The sequence below is a fragment of the Artemia franciscana genome, chromosome 16 (assembly GCF_032884065.1).
Source record: "Artemia franciscana chromosome 16, ASM3288406v1, whole genome shotgun sequence".
NCBI lineage: Eukaryota > Metazoa > Arthropoda > Branchiopoda > Anostraca > Artemiidae > Artemia > Artemia franciscana.
The window spans coordinates 3,503,637-3,527,894 of NC_088878.1; the positions used below are offsets into that span (position 1 = coordinate 3,503,637).

General features: G+C 34.6%; 2 protein-coding genes across 7 annotated transcripts in view; one reads left to right on the plus strand and one right to left on the minus strand.

The window, feature by feature from the left end:
* The window catches only part of LOC136036908 (cadherin EGF LAG seven-pass G-type receptor 2-like), a 183,977-nt gene that overhangs the window by 131,813 nt on the left and 27,906 nt on the right, over positions 1 to 24,258 (plus strand). For all 3 annotated transcript variants that reach the window (XM_065719284.1, XM_065719285.1, XM_065719282.1), the window contains exons 10-12: positions 2,438 to 2,547; positions 4,460 to 4,636; positions 7,863 to 8,003. In XM_065719284.1, the coding sequence (XP_065575356.1) occupies positions 2,438 to 2,547; positions 4,460 to 4,636; positions 7,863 to 8,003 (428 nt within the window). The remainder of the gene's footprint in view (positions 1 to 2,437; positions 2,548 to 4,459; positions 4,637 to 7,862; positions 8,004 to 24,258) is intronic.
* Positions 10,537 to 23,354, minus strand: LOC136036909 (uncharacterized). Of its 4 annotated transcripts, none has more exons than XM_065719286.1 (6): positions 23,241 to 23,354; positions 19,312 to 19,395; positions 17,698 to 17,956; positions 14,076 to 14,342; positions 11,691 to 11,986; positions 10,537 to 10,926 (listed from the first exon to the last, which is right to left on the minus strand). In XM_065719286.1, the coding sequence occupies exons 1-6, from the start codon at positions 23,247 to 23,249 to the stop codon at positions 10,672 to 10,674; spliced, it is 1,170 nt and encodes a 389-aa protein (XP_065575358.1). In that variant the 5' UTR covers positions 23,250 to 23,354; the 3' UTR covers positions 10,537 to 10,671. The 4 variants fall into 4 exon arrangements, with proteins under 4 accessions (XP_065575358.1, XP_065575359.1, XP_065575361.1 ...); XM_065719287.1 differs by having other exon boundaries at positions 19,312 to 19,389; positions 23,241 to 23,333; XM_065719289.1 differs by having other exon boundaries at positions 10,707 to 10,904.

A 24,258-nucleotide genomic window follows, 5' to 3' on the forward strand; every position in this document is an offset into this window, starting at 1 on the left:
AAGCTTATTTTTATGGTTATATATTATTGCTTTGCTTATATGTATTATTTTGTTTATATAAAAAATTATTGTATATATTATTATTATTATTATATATCATGAAAAGAGAAATCACCAATGCAACAGCACAAACACAAAAAAAAAGAAAAAACAAAAAAAAAAGAGAGAGACAGAAGGAGAAAAGGAAGACTGTTTTCCTAAATTAGTGATTAATATAGACCAGCACTTGAATGAGGCCTTAACCCTACTCATCCATACAATCACATAGGTCAAACAGCATAGCCATACACAATCAACCATAAAGAATAATCCATGGACAGGCAGTCATGTCGTCAATAAGTATAAGTCGTCATTTACCAAACAATAGAAAAAATAATAAAGACAAATAATTCAGAGGTAACAACCCAACACAAGGGATCATCAGGAGAATACACTGGCCTATATAGGGTTTCGCCACTTTAAATTCTCTACCCAGCACAGTTTTGTGGCTACCACAGAATATCCATGGCATCCCCGTGTCAGGTATCACCCCCAAAATACATGTCTATGGAAGAAAAAAAAAAAACAGCAAATGTAAAACAACCAAGTAAAACCAAAACAAGCTTATCCTGTTAATATATCCCTCTTTTTAGCAACAATAGGTAAACTAAATATTATAAATTTTACCAAATCACAAATATTAAATAATATATTGTATTATATATAATGTATTATATATGTCGTATATATATATTATACATTATTATATATTATTTTATGTGGCAGCTGCTACTAACGAAAGCTGAATAACTGCATATGAGTTCATTAAAATTGAATTCTTAGATATCTAATTTTTCCATATATGAGTAGTATCCCTGCGTAAGTTTAACCTTAACTAGTTAGAACTATTAGGTTCCATATTTAATTAACTTTTCAATTAAATTTGTCTTTAATAATAACTAATACCTTAAAATTCCTAGATTTTCAAATAAAAATTGATTTAAATACTAAAATGACTAATTACGTGCTCAAACGTTCTGTGACAAATTTTTCAAACAACTAGCAAATACTAATATTTTTTTTTCTATTCTAACCGAAAATCGTTTTGGAATAAGTGAAGCTGAGAAGGTGACATTGGGTAATGAAAAGATCGATCGAGTGGACAGCTTAGCTTACCTGGGTAGCGTTATTAGTAAAGACAGTGGGTGCAACAAAGATGTTAAAAGTAGAAAAATCAAGTTCCAACGTGTTTTTCACAGTTAGAACAAGTTTGGGAGAATAGTAAGATAAGTCTGCGAACCAAGATTACCAAGCTTGATACGCTCTATAAGTCCATTGTCCGCCCGATTCTTGAGTATGGACATTGTTCTACAAGACCATACTACAACAAGGACATAGATGCTCTCGAAAATATTCAGAGGAGGATAACTAAATTCTCTCCCAGGTTACGCTTCCTTCCCTACGAAGAGCGGCTTAGAAAGCTTGAAATCCCATCCCTCGCCTATAGATTCCATCGTAGTGATCTTATTGAAATGCATAAGCTCTGCAATGGAGCCTATGACAACGTACCAGCCCAGAGAATCGTGCAGTTCAATCAAAATCATCTCCAAGGACATCAGTACAAAGTGATTACAGAACGCTTTTACAAGGACATGAGCCGATGGACTTTCGGCAACCGAGTTGTTCAGCATTGGAACAACTTACCAGAAAGAGTAATCTGCTCCACAAACCTACGGACATTCAAGAAGGAAGTTGATGAATATTATTCAAGTGACATTTTCTCCTTGTGCAAATTTAGAAGAAATGCAAATTAAGATTTTTGTTTTGTAGAGGCTTAACGGCCTACCATCAAATTTGCGAATATATTTATTTATATTTATTTAATATTGGAAGCTACAGTGATGATACTGGTTAAATATGGTTTTGAAGCATGGGCATTCCGGAACGCGGATAAAGATTTGCTGGATGTTTTCCAGAGAAATTACTACACTAATTCTTTCCCATTATAATTGAACTATCTCTTAAAAATCTTAGTCAAGCCGATTGCAGGGCTCTTTTGATGCCTGGGCCCAAAACATTTTTGACATTTATGTAGAGCTGCCACCAAGCAAAAGAAACAAAGGCAACGCTGTCCTTAAGATATACGTATTTAACCTTTTTGTTATGACTAGCAGGTATGGGACAATTTCCAAATCTGCCAACAAATTTCACTAGGCCATGAAAATTGCAAAGTAGCATGGCTACTATACCACTAAACTACTCCACTTAGATTTATATTTTGCACACTCCCCCTCTTGCTGCTATATTTTTTTGGTACTTTGATTTTTTGGTACTACTCTTTTTGCTGAAAAAGGTTCCGGTGCCTTTCCAGTTTTCAACCTGATCAAAATCAACATTTACCTATCCAACAGATCAAAATCAACATTTTATGTCCATCTAATGTTTTCTTTTCTCTTAGATGAGGGTTTGGATAGATATTTCGGTATCAATTCTACAACAAAAGACATCTACATCATGCATCAAATACCTGAATTCGAATTTGTGAAACCAACAACGTTTGTTATTAAGGTAAATATCACAATTTTCAACATTTCCGTGTGCAAACTATGAATTATAAAACAGGATACGGTGAAGACTTATTGATTTGTGACAGATTATAGATGGCAGGTGTGTTTCCAAGCTTCTTGCGCTATTTCTTCCATGGCAATAGCAAAATTTTTCTAAAGATCCTACAGTTTAGATTTTAGTAATATCGATGTTCTAGTGCTAATTTGAGCCAATAAACTAGTGTTCGTAGAATTTTTTCAGCAAATTAGAAGGTTCTACGAAGAATCTGATTAGCTTAAAATTACCATAAATTGAATATTGGTGTTAGTAAATCTTATGTTGAATCGGCCTTTAGGCGTTGGAAGCTGTCAAACCCGGTAATTTAGGTTTGTATCCCTACTATCACCATTGATTGTCAACATTGTTGTCGTATAAGTCGCGTTTTGCAACGCCGCTTCTGTAACAGCCGGCATCTATTTGGGTACTAAATATATGGGTCAAATGAGGTAGCATCGTGCGAAAAATATTTAACCAAAAGTTTTAATATTGGAACTGTGGGTAATATTATAGGTTTTTAAACTCCCTAAAAATTATTTTTAAAAAAAATCCTGAAAAGCTAGGGTTATGATTTTATATTCGAAATCGAAGATAAGTTGCAACTCATTTGAATTTTTCTCTTAGTTCTCGAATATTCAAAGCTGCAATAAGTGTCGAATTTTATTATTTGTGCAAAATTTAGACGAAATGTCGTTTTTTTTGGCCACGGTCACAAAATTTTGCGTACCTGAAATAAATTCCTACGCGCATGTGTGTGTAAAAAAGGTACTTTCATGGGATAATTTGTTTCCGCTGGTCATCAGTTTTTGCTATCATCTACAAGAATATAGGAATGTTTTTTTAAGCCCCTTGTTTGGGAAAAGGGGTTCAGTTTGATACCTTTGGTATAAATTTATCGATATTCCATAATTGTTACTAGCCTACTGATTTAGCCTATTTATCAATGATAATGATATGATCCTATATGAACATAATATGCCCATATAGGATTTTTTTAGGTGTTTTTGAAGCCTCCTCTTATTTGGGAAAAGCGGCCCAGTTTTGAAGATGTTTTAAAAAGGACCTAACGGATTGTGCCTTTTATATGTTTAAGTAAGTTTCGAAATATTACCAACCTGTGTTCAGTTGTAAGTCATATTGTGCTTTGATTAATTTAGCCCATTTAGCCTGCAAATACAATAACCTGATTCTAATTACCTTCAGTTACCTGACATGAAGTCTCGTTTTCCGTTGCGGCTCTGGCCTCTCTTGTGCCTGGGGCAAGATATTGATTACAGCCCCCGCCCCCTGTCTCCTAAAAGTTTTCACAAAATTTTTATTTATTAACTGAGTTTGAATACATGGATCACAAAAACATTACAATTTATTAAATTCAGTTCTCTTTTTGTATTTTCAAGGAATGGTGAAGAAGATCTGAGAAGAATGAAAATTGTGGATTCCATTTGTTTATACTTACTGCTAACTGCGCTCTCTACTTTAGTTTAATAAAAATAAACTTTCCAAAATAAAAAAAGATTATAATCGTTAGATTATATATTTGAGATTTTGCACCCCTAAAATTTCTGTACCTGAAGCAAGTGCCCCCTCTTTACCCCCTAAAATCACCTCTCCTAGCGCCCCCTCTGTCCCCCCTAAAATCACCTCTGCTCGTTTTTTACCCTTTCAAAATTTTTTATCTTTTTACTTTTAATTTTAAAGATAAAATATCACTTTACGAACTTTACATATATACTAAATCTTACAACCTTACAACCCTCAAAAGTTGTATTACGATCATTTATTTCGCTTGTGACTTTTGTCTGTTTTATTTTTCCGTTGACTGAACAGTGTTCATATTTAACAGCTCTCAAAATGTCCGACTAATTTGTTTTTTTAGGCAATGCAAATCGACAACCCTGACAGATATGCACTAGCACCTCTAACAATAAGTCGGGGCCCGAACTTCAATGCGCCTGTACAATTCACTCAAAGAAGTCATTCAGTTAGTGTACCAGAAAATACATCAAAGAACACTACGTTACTTGTTCTCACAACCAATAGACCAGGAGACAGGGTGAGAATTTTTTTTTTCAATATACTAAAAACTAAATTTAAAAAAAAGCTGAAATAAAAACCGAAGCCTAAAAATCGAATAAAAAGATTGAAGAGAAGAAGGATTAAGCCTTAAAATAAAGAGTATTTGCCATGTTTTAGAGAAAGGGGTCTCCTCCTTTATCTTCTCGCACCTCAGCATGTGGGCTAGGATATCAGCTAATACTACTACTACTAACAACTCACTGCAGCGCCAAGGTGCCTGAGGGTAACATAGCTACGCACGCTCCGCATTTATCCCAATCTATTCAAAGCCGTTTTCGTTGCACCCACTCCCTGGAAGTTCCCATTTCTCTTAAATCTTTCCTTAGGATATTTTCCCACCCAACCGGGGACGACATTCGTAGAGAATCTTCCGAGGCATTGATGGAGCATAGGGTGTCGAATCGGCGTTGTTGCTGGGTTTCGTTTTCAGAGACAGGTAGTACGCCTGTCACCCAACCTTGCGGCAACGGGAATCAAACTTCTGTCCCCGTATTCCTAAGCAGAGCAGTAATCCACTGTGCTACCTCATAGTCGCACCGAAATTATTTTGTTGATATTCTTATCCGTTTGTAATATCTTTATACCTTTTTGGAATAAAGCGCCTGAGCCTATATAATATGGTGGCATCTCTCTAGTAATCTACTGCTACCACTACTAACAACTCACCGTAGACCAAATAGCCTGAGGCCAACACAGCTGCGCACGCTTCTCCTCCATCCCAATCCATTCATAGCTTCCCTATTTACACCCTCCGAGGAAGTTCCCGTTTACCTTAAATCTTTCTTTACATCCTCCCATCCCAACTGCAGAAGGCCTGCTTTTGGTTTAGGCCTAAACGATTAGCCGAAAAAGACAATCTTTGGCAATCTGTCGTCCTTCATGGGCAGAACGTGCCCTAGCCATCTCAACTTTCCTCTCATTATAGCCCTGGAAAGCGGAATCGAACCAAACTTTTCGAACAGCCTAATGTTTGAAATACTGCCAGTTAGTTGGGTGCCCAAAACAATTCGTTGGCAATTTCTCTGGAAAACATGCAGCAAATCTTCCTGTTATTTTAGCCACTGTCATCACTGTAGCTTTCAATATTCTAATCTTGGTTCGCAGACCTGTCTTCCTTTTCTTCCAAACTTTTTTTGACTGTGAAAGAACACCCTGTGGCTTGGCTATTCTACTTTTAACATCTTCACGGATCCCAACGTCTTTACTAATAATGCTATTAATGTAAGTAAAGCTGTCCACCAGACCAATCTTTGCGTTACTCAGCGTCACCTTTTTTTCTTCACTTACTCCTAGCCTTAGTCTTCTTAAAATTAATTTTCCAACCTTTTCTAGCACTCTGAACTCACAAAACCTCTAAAAGTCATTCATTTTCCTCACAATGTCATCTAGGATCCTTAAATCATTAGCATAATCTGAGTCCAGGAGAGTTCTTCCCCCCCTCCCCGCAATGGTCTCCCATTGCCCTGGCCGTGCTAATTGAGACTAAGTCTCAAAATGATCCATATAAATGGGATATATCACAAACCTGCTTAACCCCTAATTTAATACGAAACCAGCTGCTAACTTCATTTCCTACCTTAACCGCAGCTGTGTTATTCTCGTACATAGCACTAATCACTAATTTGTTTAATATACCATACAAGGATAAAACCTTCGCTAAACCCCTTCTAACAGCTGAGTCGAACACTTGCTCATAATCTATAAAACTAAACTAAAGGCGTTTGATGACTCAGGCACTTCTCGATTATTAGCCTAAGAGTAAAAATTTGGCCAACACATCCTCTACCCTTCCTAGAACTGCACTGTTCTTCTCTTAAAACTTTGGCTACAGCATCTCCAAGTTTAAAAAGTACCATTATACTAAATAATTTGCTACCTACAGAAACCAGACTAGTACTTCTATAATTACCACACTCACTCTTATCACCTTTCTTATAAATGGGGTTTAATTAGAAGTTTCTAAAATTGCCAGGTACTTCCCCTTTTTAAAAGCCATATCCATAAATTTCAATCCATAAAATCCATAAAAGAGTTAAGATACTCTTTTACCACACCATCAGTATATTATTATTTTAGGTTCTTTATATCACTAAGCCTTCCTCACAAATTAGATCTTCCGTCATATTCAAAGGTGTCACAATCTTTTTCATTTTCCTCTATATCTTTTCCTGTAACTCTATTCAAGTTTAGCACATTCTGAAAATGTTCTACCCATCTCTCTTTAACTCCTCCTTATCACTAATTGTGGGTTTGTTCCTATCTCTAACTGTGAAAAGTCCAGATTGACTATCCCCTCTCAATTTATTAACATGTCAGTGTAATATTTCTAAAATAATTGTCAAATACCGTATATTTTTTTAATATTTTTTTTACCTTTTTTTTACCGTGTTGTTTTTTTGAGGGTATTTACCCCTTCTAAACAATTTTTACGCTAAGATATTGAATTTTTAAACCAAGTTTACAGGCTGTCATTTATGCCTAGGCCTGAGGCTATAGGATCTTCTTTTTTTCCTATTTCTCCTTTTTACTACGCCTTTTTTCTATTTATAGGTCTTTGTTTAATTAATTTGCATTTACTGATATTGTGTATGGTTTACTTGGATCTTACATAATCTCAGAAATCTTAGAAACATTTGAAAGTATTTTTGAGGATTCGCAATATGAACAGTAATCTAAAATTTTATTTTTTTAAACATTAATAATATTTAAGTTAACATTCCAGAGAAAAAATAATTTCTTTAAAAAATACATTTATGAAAGACAATTTAGTTTTAGTTTTCATTTTTTGACTATGTATTTTTTTTTATTATTTTTTCTTTCCCCGTCCCATATTTATATTAAGACATCATGCCTGCATAAATTCCAGTCCATATACTCTCCGTCTAGGAAATCACTTGAAGTTAAAACTACCAAAACTACCTTGACGTCTATTACATCTACCTGCCTGATTTCGTCTTTAAATTGAACAACACGATGAAAATTATCGGAAAATTGTGAGATAAAAAATTCCAATATTCTCAGCATTTTTGGATTATTCTCTAACAAAAATTAGAAGTAATATGATATCTTCGGTTCAGTGAATGAATAAAATCTGAGACCAAAATCCAATTTTATACGTTTTTTGTTCTTTCTGTGCAAGTTGTAGCCGTAGACACGTCGTAAAACTGATCGTATCATAGGGAACGTAAACCAATATCTTTTAGAGAGTGAAATTCAATTTTGAAGATGGCAGCACAGACTTATTTTATATTAACGCTAATGCTGAGGTGATTCTAGTTGGTGAACTTGATTTTGAAGAGCAAGAAGAATATCAATTGACGGCCAAAGCAACTGATGGTCTATCGGTAAGTCTAGAGTTCAAGTTCTTCGATTGTATTATCATAGCCTTGCTTATTGTGCAAGAAATGTCAAGAAATACAATACAAATATCGTCGTAAAATATATATTTTCAAATTTTTAAATATTTTTCATTACGTTATATTTAACAAAATTGTATTTGAATTATGTTTGAAAAATTAAAATTAAATTATATTAAAAGTGGGTAAAATTGTTAGTCGCTACAGGACCCAGTCACAGTGAAAATTTGAAAGAAAACAATACACTTTTTAATACAAAGAATTATAATAATAGTCAGAATATCCCGGTTTCACATCTGTAAGCCTTCATTAACAAAAAAAAGGAAAGAAAGAAGAAAAAACTGTACTTTGTTTAAGTATGATTTTTTTATTTTTGTATATCGTGCTGTTGTTATCCTTCTTTATATGTTTTATTCAAACTAATTATTTTATACGTTGATAAAGACTTCCGAATGCGAAGCCAAAATACTCGGACTTTCAATATTATCCTTGTATTAGGATAACTATTCACTGTCTTATTAAAAAAAAATCGACCGTTTTTAATATACTTTCTTTTCAATTTTAAATGCAAAGGCATTGGAGCCTTAGAGTTGTTTACGCTTTTACGTTGTTTACGGATATTTATTTAACATTATTTAGCATTATTTTATGTTAAAAACTCTACAAGGGTCAGTTCATCGTTTTTATTAGCTGCTCAGATTGTTTACCTGGCCTGTAATTCAGTTTCAGCAGTCACCAAATCATTTAGTCGTCTTTAGTATAGCTTATGTGTTTTCCTTTTGTGAAATTAGGGAAGGGAGTTGACTATTGAAAAATTCATATGTATTTAGAAGGGATTCAAGCTTGGAGCATAATTTCTGAGAGTATGCGTCATGAAGCTGGGTTGATTACTGAGAAGCCTAAGAATATTGAATTAGGCTGTCCCCAAAGCAGTCTGGGGTATATGTATTTTGTTTGGTTTTGTGACCCTCATTTTGTCGTTGAAATTTATTGTAGTAGTTATAATTATGGGTATTATGATTTGTAAAGTGTACTGTACAATCCGAAGTATTTGGCTTCTTGGTACTTTTCGGCCAATCATCTTTCAACGGTTTTTCAAGCAAGATCTTTAGTCCGAATTTTGAGAAAGTTTCGAAAATCGGAAAGGTGGCTATCTCTTGAGCTCCCTCTTTGTTCGAGATGTCCATAAAGTCCATTTTTTCAACAGTCTGATCATGGTGATCTCTCTGTATGGGTGTGATTCTTGGCCCTGAAGGCTTAAAACGAGCGTAACCTCCTAGAGTTTGAGACTGTCCTATCACGGAGATAGACTACACCGACATTGTGACGGACGAGGAGATGCGAAGACGACTGGGATTTCACGACATAATCTTAAATAAAATCAGACTGCAGTGACTTTGGTATGTCAAAAGAATGGCCCTCGACTGTTTCGCGGGACCAACACTCAAGAGAATATGGGGAGTTTTAACCCCCATGGAAGGGGAAGGTTTAACCCCCCTCCCAAAAAAAATGCTTGTCCGACTCGTAAAACAAAAAAAATTTTTGGTGCTTATTTTAAAGTTTTTTTGTCCCCCCCTCAAAAATAAAATCCTGGACACACCCTGTTTTTAGATATTATTAGTAGAGAAGGGTTGTGCATAAGTATTGACGACATAAGCTTTTCAAACCAATTTGTTGACGTTTTAATTATTCGCTTCCATTAATACAAGTGTGACGTTGACATGTAGACGAATCGATTCTTTCATAAGTCTTGGCTTTTTTAACGACAGTATTGGCTATGCAGTGGTTTGGCCATCAGTCTGATAAATTTATCCTTCATAAGTCAATAACAAAATCGAATTTTTCCGTATAGGCTAGATTCATATTTATGGATATTACCCTACGACCCCGCACGGCGAGATATTGTGTACCAACAGTAGGTGACTTGTTTTAACAGAGCCTTGCTGACTTGCCTAGGTGCACAGCAAAGGTATATATATTTACAGTCAAGCACGTTCCACAGCTTAGATATACAATACAGTTATGAAAACTCCTATCTTGCCCATGAGAAGCTTTTGGTACATAGCTCTGAACTTGGTGCCTCCTAGATAGTACTACAACATCAACGGCGGGAACACAATTTTGTTTTGTTTGTCCAATTGCTCCGACCTTTTAGATTCAGACTGCCAGTTTCCTGCCTCCAGCCGCTAGCATCGCTACCGCGCAGTGTGTCCCAAAAATAAATCGAGTTTTCATCACTGTATTGTATATCTAAGCCGTGGTTCTCCATTGAGGAGTTCTGGGACACATCATGTGTAGCACATTTCCCCTTGGCTCCTCCTTTGGGCATGCGCAATGACGAATTTATATACATTTGCTGAGATTTGATACATTATCAGGAAATTAATTGATAGTTCAGTCCGCTGACCACTTCTGTTTGTGGCATTACGTTGTGTCTCATTGTGGAAACAACGAAAAGACTGGACAAGACATACTTAAAATAAATTATGCTCAGATAATACGAAAAAGACTGAACAACAGCTGAAAAACCTTAGTTTAATAACATATTTTGTACAAGGTGAAGCTTTAGTTTCGAAAATGCACTATTGCCAAGTTTTTCCAGTAATATTGAGGTAGCTAAATATTCACATCAAAAATATAAACTGCTTTCTGTTGTTCACCAATTTTCGGGCAATGCACATTCTCTGAACTGTTTTTCTAACTGATTTTCGATTAGTCTTATTTCATACTTCAGTTCTGTTTCACTTTCCACAATTCGGTTTTGAAGATTTTCCGACAACTTTGATATTTCTGCTCGAATACCTGATATGTTTTTTATTATTTTTATTCGATCTTCTTTCATCGCATCACTTGTCTCATTTCGATATTTTGCATGTGTAGTAACGGAATCTATAATCTCATTTTTGTAATCCTATAAAAAATATCTGGCTTTCTATATAATTCAAGAGTATGCGCACATAATCCTGGAAATACTTCTATTTTCAAGAATCTTGCCTCAGGGAAGGGTTTGACCCTTCTGGTTTAGTTTACACAATCACATTTATCTTCAAAAATTGAAAAAAATCGGCAATCCAGTTTTTAATAAAAAAAAAATCTACATATGTATATTTTTTGGACAATTAACTCCAAATAGATAGCACCTATACTCCTTGTTGAAAATGTGACTTCTAATAACCTTTACTACTACTACTGCTAACAACTCACTGTTACACCAAGCGGCCTGAGGACCACACAGCTACGCACACTTTTCCCTCCCATTCTATTCAAAGCCTCCCTATTTACATCCTCCCCAGGAATTGTCATTTCCCTCAAATGTTTCATAATAGTATCCTCCCATTCTATTGGAATGACCTGCTTTTCGTTTGGCTTAGTAATGGTTGGTTGTACCACATTGAACTGCCTTGAGATTCTTATACTGAGAGACATCATATGCTTGGTGACTTCTTCTGGGTATCACAATTAAATGGCACTAAAAAAGTGTATCTCTCCCTCTGTCTCCTAAAAAAGTATATCCTTCTTTATCTCCTAAAAAAGTATATTCCTTTTTCTGTCTCCTAAAAAAAGTCTATCCCTCTGTTTATCCCTCGTATATTTTCAGAAGGTCCTGAAATAAGAACCTCTCCGGATTCCTATAAACATGAGAGATTTAAAATCAAAGTATAGAAAGCCAGATACTTGAATCATTCCATCAATTCTTTCTTCCATCTTATCTGCAACTTCTGTCATGGTCATACTAACGTTCCTCCCAACAAATGGTAACATTTCTTCGAATTTCATTAATGTATTATACTGAGAGTATTTCACTTCAGATACTACAGTTCCTTGAATGTCTGACAAGGCAGATATTAAGCTATTTTGTATAAATTCAGCACCTGTTTGAACACTTTCATGGACTTTGGTAATTGCCGTCGATAGCCATGACATCCGGGTTGATGTCGTATTGCTAAGCTGATGCAAGTTCTCTTTCATTTCTGTATGCATGGAAAATCATGGTCAGAGTTGCTATTTTTTTAAACTTTCTACCAGGGTTGCGAATTCTCGGTGTTTTTATCAGGGGGTCAACAGCCCTTCCCAAGCCTCGGTTCGCCCCCATGCCTCAATTCCCCCACCAGATGAAATTTGGTTCTTTCCAAAATCTTGTCGAAGCTAAGATAAATCTGCATAATTCAGGCATCAACAGAAACGGATCAGTTTTCCTAAACTGATAATAGTACTAAATAGTACCCCTATAGTATCAAATTGCTTATTTCTAACAACGATTTCTACTAAGCTTCAAGCTTTTGGTTTTCTTTTTTAAGGTTTTGAATTGTTGTAATCCCTTGTTAAAATATTTTCGCAATTACATGATTTAAAAAAAATTAAACCTAAGCCCCTCTTAGACCACTGTTTGCCTCCCCCCCCCCCGACATCAGTTTCCCTCCCCCAAAAAGCTGAAATTTAGTTTCTTCCAAAATCGTGTCAAATCTAAGATAAATCTGCAAAATTCAAGCATTAACAGAAACGGATCAGTTTTCCTAAACTGATAATAGTGCTAAATAGTACCTTTGTGGTGCCAAATGGCTTATTTTTTTAGTTTTTACTGTCATTTCCCTTAATTTGGGAAAATTGGCTCCAACTTCCCCCCCCCCCTCAGGATTTTGATGAAATTACGCCACTGCTTGGGATCTTAAGAAAAGTATTGTCCGTTTAACATTAACCTAAAAAATTGAACTAAGTATATACAAGTATATGAATACAGTTTAATAAAAATTCTTTGAATTTTTTTCCAAACCTTGGGATTTTCACGAGTGAATCCTGGGACACTGTTATATTCTAAGTGGTATCCCTGATTCAGACAAAGATCTAAGCCTTTGGATAGAGGCCACCTGAAACTCAAACCCTCTTCTAAAAGAAAAAGATCTTTTAGGTCACAACTGTTACCAAAGGGGGGGGGGGAATGGAAGATATTTTCCTCAAAATGTGTAGGTAATGGCAGACGCTGTAATATTAAGAAAAGGCAGAATTCTTTTCTCGTTTGGGCAAAGATAGTAAAGTATTGCATGTTAATTACTTAACCATTTATTCTGTGGAACCCTAAAATACAAAACTTGAAAGGTGACATGAACTACCACTATTACTGCCACTAATCTTTATTGCAGCAACTAGCCGTCTAAGGATAAGACGGCTGAGTATCCTCCTCCTCCATCCCAATCCTTACAAAACATCACTATTTGCTTCCTTTCATTAAGTTTATTTCTTTCAAATCCTTATTTCCCTCCCCACTGCACCTTACCACCATATTTGAGGTTGTTTGCTTTTCTTTTAACCCTAGACGGGATGCTAAAACTTTGTTAGTAAATTGTTAGTATTATTTAGTGTTATTTATTGTTAGGTATTATTGTTAGTAAAGACAGTGGGTGCACTGCAGATGTTAAAAGTAGAATAGCCAAGGCCCAGGGTGTTTTTTTCACAGCTAAAAAAAGTTTGGAAGACTAGGAAGGTAAGCCTAAGAACCAAGATTAGGATATTGGAAGCTAGAGTCATGACTGTGGCCAAATATAGCTCTTAAGCATGCTCGCTCAAAAAAATGGAGGGATATTTGTTTGATGCTTTCCAGAGAAATTCTCTAGAGATTGTTTTGGGTACCTGAATAACTGACCGTATCCCAAACAGGTCTAAAAAGTCTGGTTCAATACCGCTTTCTAGAGCTAAGGGGAGAAAGACTCATTAACTGTAACATCTTCCTTGAATGAAAGAAGACACTTGCCAAAGATCATCCTTGTCGGCCAATCTTTTAGGGCCAAACGAAAGCAGGTCGTTGAAGCTTTAAGAGAAATGGAAACTTCCTGGGATGGGGTAAAGAGGGAGGTTTTGAATAGACTGGGATGGAGGAGAAGTATTTTTAACTTTACTGGCTTCAGCTGCTTTTTCTGCTTGCAGCTGACTTTCTGCTTTTGTAGCACACAGTTAGTCTTGAAATTTAAATGTCAAGGAAAACTGATTACTTTCATTTTGGGAAACTAGCACGTAAGCATCCTTTTTTTATCTAATTAAGGAGATGCAACTCTGACCAAGATTTACCTTTGAACTCTTTAAATGTACCGACAGCAAATGATTCAATAGGTGGAATTAACGTCATCACAGCGGGTAAAACAATTTGTGAAATATTTTTGTGTTCCCTACAGCATTCTGTTTTGAGTGTATTAATGGAGCTTGAAACACTTTTAGCAACTGTTTCGGGTAAATTTTTTGATAAAGTGTCAAATCTTTCTCTGGTACGGATTAAGGTGCGTTCCAATCTTCCAAATATATTTCGTTCCAATATGTTTGCTCTTTCTTCTTGTTCATCTGTATAGAAAAGATGGTGACACCTGTGACTAAGTTTCACAACTAAATGGAACTTAATTACTCTATTAAAAGTATATGTTGTATGAAATGTAGCAATTAGAGATATAATTGAAATGCAATAAAGGAAATATACCAATTACTTTTGAAAGTTTTTGCAGCTTTGTATAATTTTCAAAAATAAACTCATAATGCTGAAAATTTCATAAAAATTTTGCTCCGCCTTGAGGTAGAAACGTTGATTTCTTCTGAATTTTTATTACCGTATTTTATATATGATTTTTTTTCGACTTCTTTGAATCTTTTTTTTAGGGCATTTTTTTTTTATTCGCCTTATTTTGTTTTATTAGGGCAACATTATGTGGCATTTTTGTTTGCAATTTTCTTAGGCAGAAGTTCTTTTTTTGCCGAGTGAAATAGTTAAATTGAAGTAACAAAATTCTACACTGGGAAGAAAGACCATTTTTCTTGTAATCAAACAGGCAATTACCCAGAGAGGGCCATATCTTTCATAGGATATGTCATATTTGCTTTAATTATGTCAAACATTGGGGTATAATCGAATTCATTTGAGTTACTCCTAAACCCATGTATCGTAGGATCCATTACATTTTTTTGGCTTTTGTTAACTCTAGAGCACAATTGAATTCATGAAAGTAATTTCTAGGCCCCTCTGCTGTAGGATGTGATATGTTTGATTTATGCTTCTAATCATATGCGATTTGGAGAAATTGCCTACGGATTATTTTGGGTACCCAACTGACTGACAGTATCTCGAATTAGTGAGCTGTACGAAAAATACTGGTTGATTCTGCTTTCTAGGGCTAGAATGAGAGTAAGGTTGAAATGGCTCGGACCCCTTCTGTGAATGAAAGATGACAGATTGCTAAAGATCATCCTTGTCGGTCAACCATCTAGGGCCGAATGAAAAACAGTTTGCCCCCGAACAAGGGAGGAGGGGGACAGAATGTCATAAGGACATATTTAAAGGAAATGAGAACTTCTTGGGCGGGATTAAAAAGGGAGGTTTTGAATACAAGGACAGAAGAGGAGCTTGGGTATTTTTGTTGGCCTCAGGTGGCTTGGTGCTGGGCTGAGTTTTAAGTAGTACTAGTAATATTTTTCTCCTGTACCATCCCAGTATATTATGTCTAAGAGTCAAAATGCTTCGATATTTGTTTTTTGTCACCCTAGTATTTGACACCGTTGATCTCCAGGTCTCAATGGAAAGAAAACATATCTAAATAGAACGTAATTGGGAATAAATGGAATTAAGAACTGCTAGCACTACTTTCAGTGTAGCATCATTCACCAAAACAACACAAATCGAAAAAAAACAAATTAAATTGTGTGTACCTTAAGTATGTGTAGACTTCAAATTTAATCAGTTTTTTTTTCAACCTGCTATGTCTTAAAGATAAATAATTTCTTTTTGTTTTAATTTTTATTTGATTGCGCAAAAGTAGAGACAGTGGGATCAATTAACGAAATTAAGGGGGGAGTATAATTTTCAAATCAGGGGGAGGGGGTAGTTCTGAAAAAATGGAAATAGAAAGATATCTTTGAAAGAAAACACCAAACAAGGTGATTTCAAAATTCAGGGGGGCCTATTCCCTCTGTACCCCCCAGAATTGACCCCTCTGGCCAGAGATAAGTTACACATAGGGTAATTACTTGCTTGCTCCACTGTCAGTATAGTATTTTTCAGAAAAATTAGACAAATTACCGAAAACCTAAATTGAATTTACTTTATTAAAACTGTGGATTGATTTGAAAGTTGAAATTTTCTTAGATTCAAAGATCTAATTCACAATTTCTGGAAGACATGCTAAGTTTTTCTTAGTGAATCGCTAAAGTTTCAGTAGTTTTTTGGGGTGCCGGTAAGGGGTTGCAGATAATATCTACTTGGCAATTAAAAATTAAATGTTGGTATTGTTTATATACATGCCATAAATTTCAAAATCTCCGGAGTGCACGATTCACAATCATATATATATCTCTTGAATAGTATACCTTATGACAAATTACCCTCATTTAAGGTCAAAACCACGTTTTTAGGTGTTGGTAGCTAGTGTATTACCTTAGAGACAGGTTAAATGTACTACTACTACTACTAACAACTAATTGCAGTACCAAGCCACTCGAGGCCAACAGAGCCACACACGCTCCTCCTCCATGCTGATCTATTCGAAGCCTCCCTATTTACACCCTCCCAAGAATTTCTCATTTCTCTTAAATCATTACTTACGACATTCTCCCACCCCATTAGGGGACGACCTGCATTTCGCTTGGCGAAATGCAACCCCAAAAGGTTGAGGGGGGGGGTTAAACAGGGTGCAGATAAAACAGGATAATTGCATAAATATGACTAGTATGTAATTTTAGCAAGATTAGACCTTTCATATTTGACTGAATGTAAAGGAAAAGTGCAAAATAAAAAAGAGATCCATATCTATAAGTAATATTACGGTTTTACTAGGTAGTATCAGAAGGTGTTGGTTGTTTTTTTTTCTCTCGAATTGGAATTTGATTTTCTCTTTTTCTATTATCTTTACACTTCCACCCAATGTTTAATGCTAAAACACTATTCCGAATAAAAGATATATAAACATCTAAATGGTCTCGTTTTCTGATACTCATTTTTTTTTTAAACTCATTACAAAGCTCTTGCTTAAGTATTTTGTTGACGAATGTATTTTTTGAAAAAATTTGGACTAAGGAACATTCTTAGGCTAATGAATAGTTTAATTTACAGACCAAGTGAATTTGAACGACCTCCTGTTAATTGCAAACTCACGGAGGAAGTTTTATTGTATTTCTTCTTATAATTTTTGTATTTTTGCTTATGTACATGTAACTATATGTACATATAATTAATTGTACATATAGTTCTATGTATTCTTGCTTACAAAACTAATTGTAAAGTAAATATAGAATTTCTCTTAATATAAAAAGAGCAAGAGTGCCAGAATATTTGGTTCATTCCAATCAGTTTAACCTGACTGGTAAATTAAACTAATATTTGCATAAAAAACAGAGTCTAGTTATTTTTCAGCTTTAGGGTATGAGTTTGCTTTTTCGACCACTAATTGTGGCTAAAAATGGCCACAATTCAGCTCCTCAAATGAAATCCACTATGGTGACTCAATTGAGGCCCCTTAAGGGTTTACTTTGATATTTCAATTGAATTTGCTCTTTCGAATAGAGCCGAAATTTTACCAGCCAAAATCTATATTGTGCTGTTGTTGCTGGTTTTTAAAAGAAGAAAAGAAATCTAGGGGCCAACCTAGGTCGGCAATATTCAGTTGTCATAAACGATAACTACCTCACGGAGAAAGAACGAGTGTCACCATCTTGCCTATAATTTTGCTCAGCTCCGTATTTACTCTTTCTATGTTTTCTTTTTGTTTGCTTTTTACTTCTGTTAATTCCATTTTCATGTCTCTTATGTCTTTAAGGATTAAATCCTGTTTGCTGCTCAAAAAGTTCATCATTTCACTCATTTCCTGCTTTACTTGCCGCATTTCTTTCGCAATGAATCGCATCAATCGGATTGTTCGATCCTCCATCCGTGGAGCTATGGGATAAGCCAAGTTTCTCTTGCTTGTTTTTTCACCCTGAAAGAAAAATACTATGCATTTTAATTCTTTTCCAACTATCCCCATTGTTACTAACAATTTCCTCTTAGTTTGTGGAAACATAATAGGTAGCTAAACCAAACTCGATACAACCAAATCGTCGGAGGTTAAACACATGTCGATTCTACTTCCTTTGACGTTTCCCTTAGCTTCTCTAGCAGTGGCACCAATTCAAGAAAATGTTGGGCGGCTGGGAGGAGTAAAATGCACTCTTTAAAAGCTAGAAGGATTTATTTTTTATTTTTTCGTTCTATGAAAATACTAAAACAAGGTAATCTTCGAAATATGTGGGGAAGAGGGGCAAGAGAAATCCAGGGGGATGGCAGGGTTTAAGAATGTCCTCTAATTTCCCTTCTCCCCCACCCCTCTGCCCCCAATTAGCACCATTGCTCTCTGGATTTGAAGTTGGGGCACAAGTTTGCTAATTTTTATACCCGAAAATTTGAAGATATCTAAAATTCATGGGTTCTGAATGCTAGTTTTGGTGTTTAGGAAATCAATAAAGAAAAATAGGTGGCAGGGTAGTACTTCAGTACTTGTACAGTAACGGTGGTATTGTAACCTCTTAAAACCGTTGATTTAGGAAAACGAAGGTCAACAACATAGACGCAAGAGAATTGAGGACAAACTTTTGTGGATGTTCAACTTCCTCACCGTCCAATGAGAATTAAAACTGTACAGTCATAACAATAAAACATTAATTTCTTTCAAATTCAAGTTCAAACTTTAATTTTTAACATTTACAAATGAATAAATAAAAAACAACATTGTCGTGCTGGACAAAAGCCTAAGACCGTTGGCAGTTGTACGAAAGTCCGCGTTACTACTAACCCATTAAATGAAATATTTAACTAAATGTGTTATAAGTAAATTAAATATATAAATAAAAATAAATAATAATAAATGATTTATAGCGTAAAAATAACTGAATTAAAAAAAATACTAGATAAATGATTTATACGAGAAAAATTATAATAACAAATGAAGTGTCTATCACTCATCAATGCTCAACTAATCATTATTGACAATTTTCCGTTCCCTCGTGGACACGGCTGTTAGTAATACTGTAACTAACAATTTAATATATTTTTTTTGTTAAAATGGTGGAAACGGGTCCATTATATGTGCATTATAACAACAATAAAATTAATTGCAAAGTCAAAAATAGAATTTCTCTTAATATAAAAAGAGTTAACAGCGCTTGAATGTTTTGTTTATTTCTATCAGTTAAATCGTATTTCTGATGTAATCTGATTTAATCTCTTCTTTGCTAAAAAATTTACGTGAAGAACAGAATCTAGGTATTTTTTTTTTCATTTAGAACAAAATCTTACCGAATCAGCTACTTGCTGGACTGGTATTCCTTGAGAAACAATCCCTTTGAAGACAATTAGGCAAACAACTAAGATGATCTGTAACTAAATAGATTATATTAGCAGTAATAAAAATAATCACATGTAGGGCAGCTAGGATCTTATTTTTGGCACATTTACAAGTTTTTTCAGGGGGAGGGGAGTGCTTGCACGTTTGTTTTAAGGTTTTTAGAAATATTGACCTAGTAGACCTCTCTGCCTATTACCCTATTGATCTTTCAAATATTCAAAAATGGAAAGTAGTTTTCAAAATATCTTTCGATTTTGATTTGTTTTTATTGTTGACCTAGTAGACCTTTCTCCCTATTACCCTATTGATCTTTCAGATATTCAAAAACAGAAAGTACTTTTCAAAACATCCTTCGATTTTGATTTGTTTTTATTCTTGACCTAGTAGATCTCTCTGCCTATTACCCTATTGATTTTTTAAATGTTCAAAAATAGAAAGCACTTTTCAAAACATCCTTTGATTCTGATTTGTTTTTATTCTGTTTTCCTTTTTTTTACTGCAGAGGCTATGTGGCTCATTGTATTGTGAGGGATAATAAAACTGGACAGACATACATATACAAAGAGTGATGTCGGTATTTTATAATCTCTATTTATACATACATACATACAGTATACACACTGTATGTATACATACATACAGTGTTATGTATACAACATATATGTTACCATGAATGTTCGAAATTCGTGAATTTTGGTATTTCGGACACTCACCGCTTTTAGGATTTAGTCAGTGTTGCCAGTCAGATTTTTCAATTTAATGCAAGGTTTGAAGATGACAGGTTAGGTCAGGCTATATTTGGTTAGTTCGGTTTAGGTTAGCTTAAGTTTTTAACCCATTTCTGTTATTTATAACCAAATTTAACCTAATCTAGCCTAACCTAAACTAACATAATCTAGCCTAACCTAACCTATAACTTTTGCCATCGTAGCTGACATAAGAGTGAAAAAAGTAACTCGCAAAGCTAATTGAATCCGAAAAGAGAAAAGAAATTTCGGGTATTCATCGATGAATGTCAATAATAGCCAGATTTCGGAAATTCACGGTAGCATATACATTATACTCTATGTTCCATTTTTTCTACCACCCTAATAGTTTTTTCCTATGTTTCTTCTTAGAAACCCTTTTTTTCTTAGGCACAAATATTCCAGAAATAATGTTGAATTATTAAACGATTATTATTGACTTTATTGATATTCATCGATTCATTGATAGTCATTGATATATTTTATTGACATTATTAATTTTGTTGGTTGATTGAATATTAATTGATTAATTAACTGATTCATCGTTGAGTAAGTTTGCGATGAAAATGTGAAAACTGCAAGAAAAGTTTTAAAGTATGGCCTTCATGCTTGGGGGTAGGGGGATCACAACGATCATCCTATAGTTCTTTGGGATGAAGGAAAAGCTTTGAAAAAGGGAGAGCTTATAAAGTGAAACAATTTTATGCTATAAAGTGGCAATTGCACTTTCTATGTTGTAGTAGATAGAAAGAGATGCCCCTGAGCTACAAAAGTAACATGAATAACTGTTAAAAAGTAAGGTGTTATTGTACATCTGGTCTTGCGCAATTAATTTTTTTTTCTCGATTTCCCATGAGATTATAATTCACTCAGCAGATTCTTTTCTATTGCATTTTTTTCACAAAAAACTATAGTTAAGATGTACCTGTGCGCCCATTTTTTTGTACGTTATTATTTAGGTCGTTATAATGAACTCGCTGTCTTGTGCCAAAATCTAGCAACTACACAAGAATTCGATTTTGAGTCAAGAGTGGACTTCCTCTGATCTTGACACGACGAGTCCCATGGCCAAGAAAGAATATAAATACCCCCTACCCTTCCCCCCTGGATACGGCCTTGTACGACGCTAATTTTTTTTCAGATTATCTTTATGCCAGATATCCGATAGTGTGCCAGATGCCACACTATAGTCACGCCATTGAATAAAAGTCCAGATTGATAAATGATCCTGTTTTTTTTTTTTTTTTTTTTTTTTTTTTTTTTTTTTTTTTTTTTTTTTTTTTAAATTCACACTTTTACTATGGTTGCGAAGTAGAAAATTGAATACGAAAATCGAACGCTGTGGCAAAAATATATTATAGCTGAAAACGAATCTACGTTGCCAGTTGTGACGCATAAGCTATCCACCAAGCCCCTGAGCCGGAGTTTTCTTGGTGAATTTACAGCAGGAATTCAAGACCAAGGGATTCAAATCTGGCTTACTGGTGTAGAAAAATCTACCACTTTGAATTTTTACAGTCAGATTAAAGAAATGTGAGGCGAGGAATTTTGTTTGAAATCGAATTACCCCGGAGAGCCCCTGAGGATTGGCTGCAAGTGCAATGTAAATTGTGCGCCACTGTGTAAGGGACTCTGGGAGTCATATGGCGATGATGGCTCATGAGTTAAGTGTGCTTATCCTCTTTGTGGGAAGTATGAGGATGTAGTGGAAGATTTTCTGATTAAATGAAAAAGTTTGGTGAATTCAAGGAACAACAAGGAATTCAAGACTTCTTCAAAAAAAAAAAAAAAAAAAAAATGGAGACTTCTTCTAGGAACCTAATTATTGGGGTAGGATGTTTTATAGAGAAACGTGGGGAGGAACCGAAGACTTTTATTTAAATGTGTTGAGTACTACTGGTGTTACGTTCATTTTTGTGTTGGTTGTTGTGAATGGCTTTATATATATATATATATATATATATATATATATATATATATATATATATATATATATATATATATATATATATATATATATATATATATATATATATATATATATATATATATATATATATATATATATATATATATATATATATATATATATAAAGAAAAGAGAAATCACCAATCCAACAGCACAAACACATTAAAAAAAAAGGAGACAGAAGGAGAAAAGGAAGACTGTTTTCCTAAATTAGTGATTTATATAGACCAACACTTGAATGAGGCCTAACCCTAATCATCCGTACAATCACATAGGTCAAACAGCATAGCCATACACAATCAACCATAAAGAATAATCCATGGATAGGCAGTCATGTCTTCAATAAGTATAAGTCGTCATTTACCAAACAATAAAAACAGTAAAGACTAATAATTCAGAGGCAACAACCCAACACAAGGGCTCATCAGGAGAATACACTTGCCTATAGGGATCCTGAATCCAGCGCGCCAATGAATATATAATTATGTATATATATATATATATATATATATATATATATATATATATATATATATATATATATATATATATATATATGTATTGTAGTTGATTTACACAAAATTAGTTGACTTAAGTTAGGTTTTAGGTTGTTTGTGATTACGTTGTTTCGTTGTTAGATAATACTTTTAAGATTGACGAGATTCAGTTTTTCAACGTATTCATAATTTTGTGTTTCGACCTCATTTTCAGTATCCTATTGCATTTATATTTCTTTTTTCGGGGGTGGAGGGTATTGGTATGTAAGTTTTGTCGTAGCAGGATCGTGGTATTGAACACCTGTATTGTTTTTTGCTTTAAAGTGTGGCTTTTTTTCAATTTATTTAATTACTGTTTCAAAGCTAGTTTAGAATTAGATCTCATTTTTCGTACTGGCTTATGGTTATTTATGTTGTTTTTTGTCTTTTCTAAAAGTTTGACGTTTAAGCAGAGGTATTTTTTTTGTGACTGTTTTGCCGTTAAATAATACGTGCGTTCTTTGAAAGTGTGGTGTTGAAGTCCAAGAGAAATGGGGCTAATTCAACTTACTGAAACTAAATATTTCGCATCTTGAATCCATGGAAGTGTTTTTTTTTTTATATATCTATGTAAAAAATAAAAGCAACTTAAGGAGAATAATTATTTCATTTATAACATGCCATTATACCTTCATCATATAGCATTCATTCCGCTGTCTGCAGACTAGACACGATGTTTAAATTCAACTAAGACTCGGTTCACAACTGTAGTTTTATTGGCACCACTTTGTATCTATCAAACTCTTAAGAAAGTTCTTAGAAATTCTCAAAGCGTAACGTCGAGGGATTGCTCACTTCCTAAAACCGTGCACACTTTCTTGCATGCTTCACGTGCTATTTAAGTGCGCCAAAGGTGAAACAGTGGCGTGCAGTCCTGCCTCTGCGTGGCACAAAATCTGCAATGCGTGATTGAAGATGCGTTGCTCCTGCTTGTACATCAGACACCAGATAGTGGGCACCCCTCACGGATCGCTGTGGCCTCATGGAAAATAAATCTCCGTAGACGTCAAGGGATTACACTAGTTTAGTTAAGTGTCGTCGTGCGTATAAAGACACGTGCATAATACTGCAGCTGTGGAAGAAGAACCAAGAGCTAGATAAGGGGTGAAGGGGTTAAAAAAAGGCAGGGTCAATATTAAAAAAATTAACCACATTTCGGAGAGAAAGTGCTAGCCCTTTTGATTGAAGCCTGACAGTTTCTAGATAGAAATTTAGGGGGATATGAATTAGGAAGATTTAGGGAGTTTTCTTATTAAGGAATTCAAGGAATTTAGGGAAATAATTTAGGAATATTTCTTACTACTATTTAATAATTTGTTCAGGAAATGTTTAGGGTTAGTAGAAAATTTTCCCTAATAATTTACGGAAATTTAATGGTCTAGAAATTCAGGAGGACATTTTCCAATCAGCGACTCACCAATTTTATGAAGGGAAGTTTTTATTGGCAGAATGCTTGGAATAAAAAAGAAAAAAAAATCTAATATTTAGCCGACGCAATCAAAACATTTAATGAAAAGGATCACATAGCTTTTGTGGAGACTTGGTGCTTTAAAAAAGTCTATATTTAGGCCCAATATATTCTAAAAAGAATTCTTGGCAGTACTTCATACCATAATTGATTGGGAATTCCCTCCTATCGCTCCTATA